Source organism: Argentina anserina, chromosome 4 (genome assembly GCF_933775445.1).
Source record: "Argentina anserina chromosome 4, drPotAnse1.1, whole genome shotgun sequence".
Classification (NCBI taxonomy): Eukaryota; Viridiplantae; Streptophyta; class Magnoliopsida; order Rosales; family Rosaceae; genus Argentina; species Argentina anserina.
Genome location: NC_065875.1, coordinates 5,214,552 through 5,227,101, shown reverse-complemented (window position 1 = coordinate 5,227,101; position 12,550 = coordinate 5,214,552). Strand labels below are relative to the sequence as shown.

The 12,550-nt window shown below is 37.5% G+C and overlaps 2 protein-coding genes across 2 annotated transcripts; one reads left to right on the top strand and one right to left on the bottom strand.

The window, feature by feature from the left end:
• Nucleotides 1-4,083: 4,083 nt before the first annotated feature.
• LOC126790817 (plant intracellular Ras-group-related LRR protein 6) lies at nt 4,084-6,856 on the top strand. The gene is made up of 3 exons (XM_050517166.1): nt 4,084-4,468; nt 4,757-4,926; nt 5,957-6,856. The coding sequence occupies exons 1-3, from the start codon at nt 4,256-4,258 to the stop codon at nt 6,633-6,635; spliced, it is 1,062 nt and encodes a 353-aa protein (XP_050373123.1). The 5' UTR covers nt 4,084-4,255; the 3' UTR covers nt 6,636-6,856.
• Nucleotides 6,857-10,104: 3,248 nt separating this feature from the next.
• LOC126790818 (uncharacterized) lies at nt 10,105-10,951 on the bottom strand. The gene has a single exon (XM_050517167.1). The coding sequence runs from the start codon at nt 10,869-10,871 to the stop codon at nt 10,344-10,346; it is 528 nt and encodes a 175-aa protein (XP_050373124.1). The 5' UTR covers nt 10,872-10,951; the 3' UTR covers nt 10,105-10,343.
• Between the last annotated feature and the right edge of the window lie 1,599 nt (nt 10,952-12,550).

Genomic DNA, 12,550 nt, shown 5'->3' with positions numbered 1-12,550 from the left:
GTTTTTATCCTCGTTGGGAAAACAGAGGCTCGATCTGTTTGACTTTAATTTTTTTCTCCTCACCTAATTAATTTCCCTCATTATCATGATGGATCGCTCGACATTGTTCACATTTTAAATCTAGTACGTAAATCATATACAAGCTAGCTTAGCTCCGAATCTCCAGCGAGGGCAACCCTAAATTCCTGATTGAATGATGACTTGTTCCTTCTCTTACACATCGATCGTTATCCTGTTGTCGGACGACACTAAATATTTTCCAGGAAAATTAAATGTACGGCCTACAAAGAAAAACCTGAAAATCAAACAACCACTCGAGTTACCAGATTAACAATCTTGTGGGCGGCTTCTGAATACAAAATTATTATTTCCAAATTCAATTGCTGACTTATGTACGTAGCACCAATACCATTTGTTCTCATTGCCGCTGCCACTGATAATTTTCATTGCAAGTCAAATTAGTGGCAGATGCATCGATCATTATTGAAATGCAGTGCAAATATATTTATTGAGTGTGAGGAATAATCCCCATTATTCTCGGAAGACATAATGGCAGAGTTGGCTAGATTAAAGGAGAATCAATATAGTAATTGATCGATGGTTTTTTGAGTTCAAGTTGTTCATTAACGGCTAGGTCAAGTAGACAACAACTGGGATTATTCATGAGAGATTATCTGGTAAGAATGATGATAAACTAAGAATGTTTGTACAAGTTCATTGGTACGAGCTTAAAAAGGAAATGAGATGGATCGATCGGATGCGGCAGAGATAAGATTTCCTTGATATATTATGTACATGCATGTGCGATGGCTGAAGTTTTTCTGTTGCCACCACAATGCATCAGATTAATTTCCTCACAGAAAAAATGTGGGATTAAGCAAATAATAATGGGGGTACGTACTTGGTGAAGGAGTGTTGGTAAAAGTCGTGGTAGCCAAATAGTTCCGCCTTCGACACTCTTCAGCCAAATTTCCCGTATTCAAACCATTAGTAAAATGCCAACGATTACAGCAATTTGAAACGATATAGGGCTCAACTATTACTAAGCTTACTTCAAAAGTCTGGATGCGTTCTTCTACCCAGCATGAGGAATAAACAGTTCCTTCCGTGCCAACATCATATACTTAATTAGTAAAACATTTTTTTCTCTTTTTTCTCAAGACTGCTTTTTTAGCTTAGTTCATTATCATCTCTAACTATTCGACCACGGACTAGGTGATGTACTTTTTTTCTCGGGTGATATCAATATATTGTCATGCCCATGTTTTGATGTTATATTCTTCTGATTTCTAATTTTTCAACAATGCACACGGTCATGGAGTATTAATATATGCATGTATTATTAATATTGGTAATATATACGTAAAACTGATAGATAAAAGATGCATGGACTACTAATTTTCCGTGTTTATGCCGTCGATTTGGCTGCTTTGTCCCCGATTGACCGTGCAATGGTGGATTGGCGGCAATTTTTCCGTTGACCATGAAAGACTGTACAACATACTGTATATAGGTGTATCATATAAATAAGGCCATGCAAAGAAAAACGCTCTATTTCTTCGAAAGATAAATGAAAAAAATAAATAAAGGAAAAGACGACTATCAATCAATCAAAAGATTAAGGCAAAATTGTCAAAATACACCATGAACTTGTAAATGCGAAAATTTACCTCCTCAATTTGGCAAAAACTGTCGGTTTGCACTCTCACCGTTAAATTTAACATTTTTCATCCAATTTATGGTCACATGCCATTCACATGATGGACATTTTTTTCATTTAATATTTATTTCATTTTTAATGATAAAAATGTACAATGAATTTTAAGTTTTGTACAATTATATTTGCTCACTCATTCACGTCACGATATTTATCTTTCTTAATAATTTTTTTTCCAAAATAACGATACATAATTACGACCATAAGTGAAGAACTAAAACAAATTAATTATGTCTATAGTCTATTACAATCGTCAAGTTTACTTCTAAGGTTTTGTCGTTTCAAAGGTTTGAGTTTTATCTTGTGTCCTCACTTAATTAGTTGATGATAAATGTTAAGTGTACTAGCGGGAGAAAAATATTAAGAAAAAAAATATCATAACGTAAATGAGTGAATGAATATTAAATTCCTTGTGTTTTTTGTTATTAAAATGAAATAAATATTAAATAACAAAAATGACCATCATGTGCATAACATGTGACCACAAATTGGATGAAAAATGTTAACTTTAACGGTGATGATGCAAATCGACAGTTTTTACCAAGTTAAGGAGGTAAATTTTCGCATTTACAAGTTCGGAATGTAAATTGACAATTTAAGCCAAATTCAGGGTGTATTATAGCAATTTTGTCATAGTAGAGTACTCATTATAACATATTAGTTGTTATATTTGATTAAAAAAAGGATTAAAGCCCTTTGAGAAGGTTATTAATTTTTTTTCATAATGAAGGGGTATAAATAATGGCAAGTTACAAGGGGGAGTTGTAGACATCGATTAATTCTTTTTAACAGATATTATCAGCTGGTTACAGCTAGCTAATGAGTAATCACATTGAGAATCTTTTTTATAAGCTACCTCTCTTATCAAATATAATTTGACAGTGTACTTTGATCCATAACCGTCCAACCCGTACGGCCATTCATTTACAGAAAGTTATAAATTTACGTTTCTATCGTGAAAGATAAAAATGGAAGAACAATAGGTAGGAGATAAGGATCGGATCATGATGAAAACCTTTGGAATTCAAGATATATACGTTACACCAGGATTTTTTTGCATTCCATAACCTTTTTTGATTGTTAAAGATTTATATTCTACTTGTAACCAGAAAAAAGATTTATATTCTACTTAATTTCCTTGTTGTCTTCCCAACAAATGAACATAAAAAAATGAACCCTAGCCGCCCAGTTGACAATTTTATAGTGTATTAGAATACAAAACTAGTCCAAAACCATAAACAAAAACCCTAGTTGTGGATTCGATGCACCCTCGAAAAATAAATAATAAGGGGATAAGAATATAGGGCAAAAATAATAATAGAAAATTACTTATTGGTATTTGATCATATTTAAATTAACTAAAAATTTATTTTTTATATTTCTTATATAAATTTGAACATAACCCAAAACTCAAAGAATAAGTAAAATAAAACTGATTAATTAATTAATATAAAATATCCAAAATACCCTTATTTTGGTAAAAATTACCAAATGACACTCCTAGATCTAACAAATTTATCTCTCTTCATTTTTTAATTTTTTTTCCAGCATATTTAAGTTTTCCGGCCAAACCAACGGTAATTTGGAGGTAAGTCAATATATAAAGTTGTTCTTTATGTCATGGGTTTTCATTTAAGTAACATATTGCATATGTTTTGAGAAATTTTGAAATTTTGAATTTTACTCAACAAAAACCACAGTAGTAGTTAGTTTCTCAGTCGACAGTAGCAACTAGATTTATAATTAACAGTAGCAGATACATTCCAAGTCGACAGTATCAGTTAGATTTATAGTTGACAATAACATGTACCTTCTAATTCGACAGTAGCATGTGTCTTCTAAGAGTAGCGGCTGATTTTTAATTCGACAGTAGCAGTTAATTTTTATAGTCGACAGTAGTAGTTAGTTTTTATAATCGACAGTAGCAGATAACCTCTTCGTTGATGGTAGCAAATACTATGAGTTAAAAAATAGTAAAAAAGTAAAATATTTTATAACATGTGTCAACTTGCCATCATTTGGTATTTATTTGTAAATTTTGATCTTTATTTGCTCTATCAAATTAAGTAGTGAATTATTTATAAACTGAATTGTTGTCTGATACTTTTCAATAATTTGTTAAAATAATAAAAACGAAATTGAGTGAGAGATCGACAACGGCGGGTAGCCCTGATATAACTGGGCGTATCAATCCCTAGTTGACTTTCTCGTCGGAGACACGGCCACGCAACCCCTCCCTAACCATACGGTCTAGTACTTGCTGACATACGTCATGCCCTCGTGGCAGCTTCTCTTTCCGTACGTCCTTTCCTCGTCTCTACATATACCCCCTACAATCATTTTCCTCAAACAAAACTAGAAGCACGTAAACACATCTATCTCTAAGAGGAAACACAAGCGCCTCTGGTTTTCTCTAGCTGAGAATAATAAGCTTCTGATATATATTAATCTATTTCTCTAGTTCTCTACCCCATTTCGATCTGTTATCTCGGGAAGGATTTGATCTGTTACGTATACAATCGTTCTTTCTCGGGGAAGATGATGTACGAGCAACAGCAGCAACAACAGCAGCCGCAGCAAGTGAGGATGGATGTGAGGAAGAAGGCAGGTCATGTGAGGAGGAGATCGATAACGGAAGAAGAGAGGCTTGAGATTGTGGATTTGAGTGGTATGTCTCTTGATGCCTTGCCTAATCCCTCTCTCAATCTGGGGACTATTTGCAAGCTTGATCTTTCCAACAACAATCTCCAGGTAATTTGATACAAGTCCATGTCTCTTTGAACTAAAACACACAAAAAGTAGAATGAAATTCATTCTGATGATTTGATTCATGAATTACACACCTTATGTAAGGATGGTTCATGGTAGTGAGAGAACTGATACATAGGATATCGATCACTGTCTTGGAATAATATAGTTATTTGCTTTTCTTTTTTCCAAAATGAAGGTAGAGTGTTAGTGTTAATTCATTTCTGATTTCATGTTTGATTTGGTCTCATACATACTTATTTTATTTTCTGACCGGTTCTAATTGTACAGAACATACCAGAATCTTTGACAGCGAGGTTACTAAACGTGGTGGTGTTTGACGTGCACTCAAATCAACTGAAATCCCTTCCAAACTCAATTGGGTGTTTGTCAAAGTTGAAGATTCTCAATGTTTCAGGAAATCTGATTGAATCTCTTCCCAAACCTATTGAGAATTGCAGGTCTGTACTTTCGTCTATTAAATCATCAAGTATTAACTATTAACCATTTGACTACCCTTTGATCGATACAAATATATTTCTTGTATAATTTTTGTTCTTTACTTCTGGAAAATTGGAGACAGATCCGTCCAAAAGCTTTAATCTTCTTCGAATACAAATCAAAATTTTCTTGCATGTGAAATGAAGACATAAATTGAAAATGACGGTATAGAATGGTCCAACCCCATGACATTTCTGTTTCAATTGATAACGGATCCCCTTTATCGATCTGCTGTGGTAAAATAAGTCGCATGCACTATATTAAGTCGTTTGACATCATATTACAGTTTCGGTCATATTTATCTGCTAATATTGATGTGACCCTATTCTTGTAAAATTCTTTTATTTAAAAGGTAGTCCAAATTCAAACAAGCCAGTCCACATCAAGATTAGATTTGAAAACTGAATATTTATTCAGAGTTTAGAGCATATCCTTTCCTTGTTTCTTTGTTGTTATACAATACAACATTTTCTATATACTGATTTGTTTGCTTCCTTCTTCCTTTACATCCAAGTGAACTCATCGCTATCAGGATTAAGATTGATATTCGAATTATATAAATCCCTCCCTTGAGTATAATAACACAACTAGTAAAGCTAGGAAAGCAACTCATGGAAGGCTCTAGTAATTGACCTATAAATATCAAATCTTTTTATTTTCCGGGAAATATTTATCTTCGGGAGTCTTATCATCGCGGTGCTATGTTTAGGGTCTTTGAGCTGATGGTGAGTGGAATTAAATTTAAATTGAGAAACAAAAGTCTTTTTTATTGTGAGGATGAGTGCTTGACTACTTGTAACATTTTTCAAAGATAGCGAAACCCTAGACCGTACGACAAGCAACGTAGGATGATGAATATGTGGTTTAAATCACTTTAGTATTGTCAACCGATCGAGATGGTTATACGTGCACTTAGTTTGATAGAAATAGTTTACTGTTACTCTGAGTTTTATGATAGAAGTAATCAATCGTGGTTTTACAATTCTTCAGGGCACTGGAAGAGTTGAATGCCAACTTCAACAAGCTCAGCGTGCTCCCAGACACCATTGGATTCGAAATCATCAACCTCAAGAAGCTATCAGTGAACTCAAACAAACTTGTCTTCTTGCCACGCTCTCTCACTCACCTGACCAATCTGCGGGTGTTAGATGCTCGCCTCAACTGCCTCAGGTCTCTTCCAGAAGACATGGAGAACCTCATTAACCTGGAAGTTCTCAACGTCAGCCAAAACTTCCAGTACCTGGAAACCCTACCCTATTCCATTGGCCTCCTCATGTCCCTTGTCGAACTGGACGTCAGCTACAACAAGATCTCTGCTCTCCCTGATTCCCTCGGATGCCTCAAGAAGCTCCAGAAGCTCATCGTCGAGGGGAACCCTATGGTCTCGCCTCCGGCTGAGGTCTTCGAGCAAGGATTGCAAGCTGTGAAGGAGTATCTGAGTGAGAAAATGAATGGTGGACACAAGAGTCCAACCAAGAAGAAATCTTGGGTTGGGAAGCTGGTGAAGTATGGCACCTTCAACGGGGCTAACAGAAGTGTCTCACGAGATGAGAAAGATGGGTACATCATGCCTGAATATCGCTCCATCGACGGCCTGGCTTCGCCGAGGTATATGGGAATGTTCTCTCCCCGCCGTCTCTTCTCGCCTCGTCACTACTTCAGTCGGTGAGGGGAAGTATCGTCCTCAACATAGTGTTTAATTAAGAAAAAAAATCATGAACATAAGTCATCTTCTTTTTCTTTTTATATGGTCAAGCATGAAACGTGGGTCACTGACTCATGAGGATGAGGTTTTCGATTGTGTGTTTTTGGTGATTGTGTTGCTAAGACGGTCGTGTACGTACCATGTAGGATATCGGGGTTATTGTGTTTAGTAGGTTGTTGTGTATATGTCTTTGAGCATATCAAATAGCTTGCTTTAGATATATATATATATAGTAGTGATTAGGCTCCTGCGTACGTTGATCAGTAAATAAGATCCATACGTTTGACAAACAGTTTTGAACCTTTTGATGATAAATTATGTGGAGCAGAATATTCACTTGTGATTTGTGAATATGTAAAGGAAGATTAACTTGTGATATGTGAATACGTATGTAAATGATTGATTTTGTTTGAAGAATGCTATTTGGATCTGAAAATTTGATAATATACTTATTATCGTGATCGCACCACGTCTTCGCCTCCCATCACACCAGCGTTGGCAGCGTGATTCAATGACCGCCACCATTTGACACCTAAGTCCATTTCTGGAACATCAACGAGTCAACGACTATTTAACTGATCTCCTAGTTTTCTCTTTCAGACCAAAATAAGACTTTAGCTTCCTGCCATGGCCTTCCGAACCAAGATAGCTTGGAAGTATGGATGTGATCGAGCTGCGAGGGAGGGATTGAGTGGGGATTGAGTGGGGATTGAGATAAAATGATTCAGCATACCGATCGATAATTATTGAGTGCATGTATACCCTGAAGTAGGCCCAGTTTATGATGCTTGGTACTCCCTCCACATAGGGCGGGTCTCTGGTTTTGTGATAAATTGGCTTCTAACTCGATTGTTCGATGCTTTAGTCATCTACGGCCTGCCAGAACAAATTTAATCTACGTATTCGCACCAATATAAACCCCAGTTGTTCACTGAATTCTAAACATTTTAGATCCAGCTGCAAAGATTTTTGCATGATGCATTACTGCGGAAGGTAGAGTCTGAAAACCTAAATGAATCATACCAAAAATGAAACCCATATTGAGTCACTTAAATTGTCGATCGTGAACAACCCAAAAATACCAGACTCCCCTAACAAAGTTGCAACCAACAATAAAAATTCCCACTGGTCTGATGTGTCATCAAACTCCATGGAAGTAGCAGATAAGCCAAACTGAAAACCAAGAGGGAAGTAAAACAGCAGCAGCAGAAACAATGAAAGCCACCCCCCCCCCCCCCTACAAGTGTAAAAGGATGCGCCTGGGTCGAGAGGTCGAGTTTCACTCTCATGTCCGGCGGCGAGCTCTATCGCCGTCGTCGGACGGGCAGTGTGGACTCCGTGTGGGTCTGGTGTGGGTTGGTCCCCTTGTTTCGAGGATGGATCGGATCGGTAGAGGCTGTTTGTAAGGGAGGGAGATCGGGTTGGGGCTTGCATTTGTTTTCTTACCTTGCTAAGCCTTTCGCTGGATGGAAAGTTCTCTGCTCGTACGACGGTGGCCTGGTTGTGCCGACTCCATGGTGGTGCGATCTGATTTGGATCTTTTTGATCCGGTTTGGGTTTTGCGATTTGGAATCGGTCAATGAGGAGGCTTATTTGCTTGGGGCGATGCGTATATTTGTGGCGGTGGGGATGGAGTCACGATGATGGTGGCGGTCCAGACAAGCATGTGGGCGGCGCATGGAATGGTTCGCCGGCGATGGCTGAGGCGAGTAGGGGACAGGAGTGGCTGCTGGCGAGGTCTTCTGGTCTTTAAGAATAAGGTTTGGGTTTGGGCTTCCCCTTTGGGCCCAATCCTATGTGTTTTTATTTTGTTAGTTTTATTGAGATTATGTTGGTGTTTTAAGATAATAAGGTCCCACCATAGTTGTGTAGGTGATGTCGGGCTTTGTGTCTGTGTGTGCACTCTAGATAAGCGGCGAATTCCTTGTTTTGTCAAATGGTCATTGCCGCCTAGTGGCAGGAAAGTTGTTCAATTGGTAACTATGCTTCGTAGTAGTCGAGTAGTTTTTCCGGTATATCACCGCTACATTAAAGCAAATAGAGTAGCCATCAGCGCACTATTTGCTAGTTGGTGCCTCATTGAGTACTTGTTTGTAGAGATTTATGATATTATTTCAGATCTTTGTAATAAGGGGTTCAGGCTTTACGTCCCCCTGCACAAGCTCTCTATTTCAAAAAATATATATGAAAGCCACCCTTGAAGCTGTGATCTCAAGACTGGGGTGAGGCAAAACAGAAAGACTCCATTCTTTAAAATCTCAAAATGGAAATTTCTTATTGATATTCTGTCCCGTGGATATAGCGAGGGTAGAAAAGAGGCTAGAAGATCACCTAGGTTTTGCAGCAGTTTTCCATGGTTCCAAACCAAGTCAAAAAAGAGAAGCAAACACAAACAGATTCAAAAATGTATAACCCGATTAAGAACTGATCAAGTCTTCATCCATCAGCTTGTAATGACAGAGGAAATGAGCAAGTAATGCAGACCTCTCCTAATCTGATCTGCAATACACAGTTGAAAAGGCTGCTTTATTGTTTTTGAAAATTAATTACCCTGAACTTGCACCACTCTACTTTTGTGCATTGAAAGCTTAGGTAGTTTTCATGAAAAAGGATGCAATTCATTATTGTATATCGTAAAGCAGGACAAGGAAACAATGTAAGGCACAGATGTAAGAAGTTTTTAGGACAAGACAATTAATTGCAACACGCACAAAGTGATATTAAGCAGTTGCAGCTGGCTGCAGTGCTTGTCAAGATTAGCAATGGATTCTGTGATTAGTTCAAGATTTTGAGAAATAGCCAATATAACTAGCAGGTATCCGAATTACATAAAGGAAGAGAGGGAGGGGAAGGAGTTGATGGCAGTGGATGCCCAATGTCCCAGTGGGTATGTTTTCCATTCCCTCTCACAAAAGGTGCACAATGTTCCCTTAGCAATCTAAAAAGCAGAAACCATCATATACATCTGAAAGTCATATTATTCAACAAGAGGTACTGATATTGGCATGATGTGGGAGTGTTAGCATTCAAATTTTAGGGGGTAATTCAGAGGTACTGGAAACTCCTACAGCTGTTTAGTATGCAAATTTGTTTTGGTTGAAGAATAAAGTCTCCTGTCGTCATTACCAACCCAGAGCTATAACTACTGGTGCTTCAAAAGACTCAGATTCTAAGAGCACTAATCACAACTGTTACCTATTCTTTTTTGCACTATAAGGACATAGCACTATTAAGCATTAACCAATCCTTCCTGCACCTCATAAACAATTCAAGACAATATGTCATCCTAACATTCATATTCATCTCTCCTTTCGTACGCCACGGGCCTATAGACTATCCCCTTCAGCAATCTTAAAAGTTACATCTCACCATTCAAATGCAAATCACCCGAAACTAAAATGCAAACAGATACAACCATAATGCAACACATCAATACAACCAAAAAATCACATTTTCAAATACGCATCTCGCGTCCTAGACCATAATTGTCAAGTCTCAATACCAAACTACAAGGTCTTGGAATCTCAGATGACCACAAATGAATGTGATATTCTCACACTCATATCAAGCAATAACATGATCATCAGAGTCTAATTATATAGCATAACTTAAGCATATCTAATTTGAGCCGAAAACAAGTTCCAGAATCAGTAAGACAAAACAGAAAAGTAGCTAGTGAAGATAGCCAGGGATCTTGATGCGAATAAAGAGCATACTCATAACATAGGCAAGAACAACAGACGAGATCCCAGCCGTGGCATACGAGACCTTCACACTCTTAGCCCTGTTCTTATCCAACGCCAAATCCATCAACACAATTCCGACGCCGCCGAGAACGAACATGAACCCGGACGACAGCCCCTCGATGATGTACTGCCCGTTGACCCGGCCGGGGAGGAAGACGACGGGACGAACAGCGCCGGTGCGGGGGTCCTGGGTGGAGCCGATGCCGGGGGGCTCGACGATGACGTCGTAGACGAAGCCGGAGACGACCATGAAGTAGGTGAGGAGGACGAGGGCGAAGACGGTCATGGGGGAAGGGAGGGTGAGGGATGGGAGCTTGAGGCGGAGGCGAGGAGGTCGGAGGAAGGTGTAGGGGAGGATCTGGAGGAGGTGGAAGATTGGGTCGATGGAGGCGGAGGAGTGGTCGGAGTGGGCGGCGGCGGCGGTTGGGTTTGGTGGCTCGGATTTGGGCGGCATTTTGGGTGGATCGGATTCGGGTCTCTGGGGTTTTGGGATGTGAGAGTGTAGAAGTGGGGAGGGGAGGGGAGGGGAGTTGAGTTAGTTGGGTTGATCTGAGCAGGTCTGGTGTGCAGTTAAAATGATGATTTTACTTTCAAATTTTTGGGTGAGAAATATAGGAAATTACAACGAAGCATAACTAGGTTGTTTGTGAAAATTACAAAATATTTAAATCAAATGTTTCGAATATGATATAAAGAGATCAATAAAACAAGAATTTTATCTATTGTACATCCTTAGTCAATATTTTTGTACCTAGGCTAACATTAGAGTACGTAGAAGTTTGTTGTGAAATTTTAATTAAAACTCACAAGTGCACGAATCGTTGTTAGTATAGTGTATAAGTACGAGATCGTTCTAATTAGAGATTGAGAATCGATTTAATCCTAACTTAATTGATCTAAACTAAGAACATAGATTTTAAGTTTTCAAATAAAAATTTTATAAATAAATAAAAAACAAGGTAGAACCTAGGGTATCAGAATCAACCAATAACAATCATATTTATGTACTAATGCAACTAATGAATTCTTTTGTATCTCTAGATGATAATTCCTGTATTTAAGTCCAGATACAACACTTAGACCATAGTTTTCCTTAAGTGCATGATACTCTTTAGGTACGACAGAGGTTGTATATCCTAGCATGCAGTCTATCCACGACATAAATTTAACATGAATGACTCATTACGTTTTAGAAAACAAGAGAATTATGTAAATTATTACTTCATATACGAAAATAATGTAATTCAAAACTCTTAATCACAAGAAGCTAAGTTGAATTATATTTGCAGGTATGCCTCAAATTCATCTTCTAATTACTAGATGCAAAGCCCTAAGGTGATCAATTAAAAAACTTAAACATAAAGCATCAATTCAAATAGTGACTAAGAATTCATCATAAAGAAACTATAAATCCATCAATAAAACATCAAACTACATAAACAATCATGATATGCATCATCCTAACTCTAGAAAAAGGTTTAATAAACTACGACTAAGAAAAACATAACAAAAATAATAAAAGAATGGAATTGTGAAGATTGATAGATAGTCTATGCTCCTTTGGCATTTACATTGTGCTCTGGAGACCTCATCTCATATGAAATTCGTGCTCCCTTATATAAGGAAGATTATTGCTCATCTTTGACTTCAGTTTCCTTATAAAACTTGGTTTCAAACTCCTAACTTGATATGGAATAGGAAAACCTTGAAATATCTTTTGTAAAAGTCAGAATTCATGTACTCTTTGCATCTTCATCTGAATCATTGACCTTGATGTATTGAAATTAAATACACTTGGCAACACAACTTGAGTTCTCCATAAATGTTAGCAAACCCGGGCATGTTTCATAACTTCATCTCACAGTATCAAAATTAAGATCTGTAAATCCTACAAAAAATAGACTTTTGTATCTTTCCAATGGTATAAGGCTCATGGTGTGACTCGATCTTGAACTCTCACAGTAGCTCGGCAAAGTCGGACGTTCTGCACATGCAGATTCTGACAGTGAAGAATATAATTGTCATTTAATATTTGTTAGCTCATTTTAACTTTTTTTATATCTTTCTTTGACACAAACCTAGAAACACACTAAAATAACATAAATCAATAATAAATTAGAGAATTGAACAAAT

What these genes read in the sequence shown, in the direction of transcription:
- LOC126790817 (XM_050517166.1), top strand. Translation starts at nt 4,256, where the DNA reads ATGATGTACGAGCAACAGCAGCAACAACAGCAGCCGCAGCAAGTGAGG. An exon ending in TTTCCAACAACAATCTCCAG is followed by an intron (nt 4,469 to 4,756) that starts GTAATTTGATAC and finishes CTAATTGTACAG; the next exon opens with AACATACCAGAATCTTTGAC. An exon ending in AAACCTATTGAGAATTGCAG is followed by an intron (nt 4,927 to 5,956) that starts GTCTGTACTTTC and finishes ACAATTCTTCAG; the next exon opens with GGCACTGGAAGAGTTGAATG.
- LOC126790818 (XM_050517167.1), bottom strand. Translation starts at nt 10,871, where the DNA reads ATGCCGCCCAAATCCGAGCCACCAAACCCAACCGCCGCCGCCGCCCAC.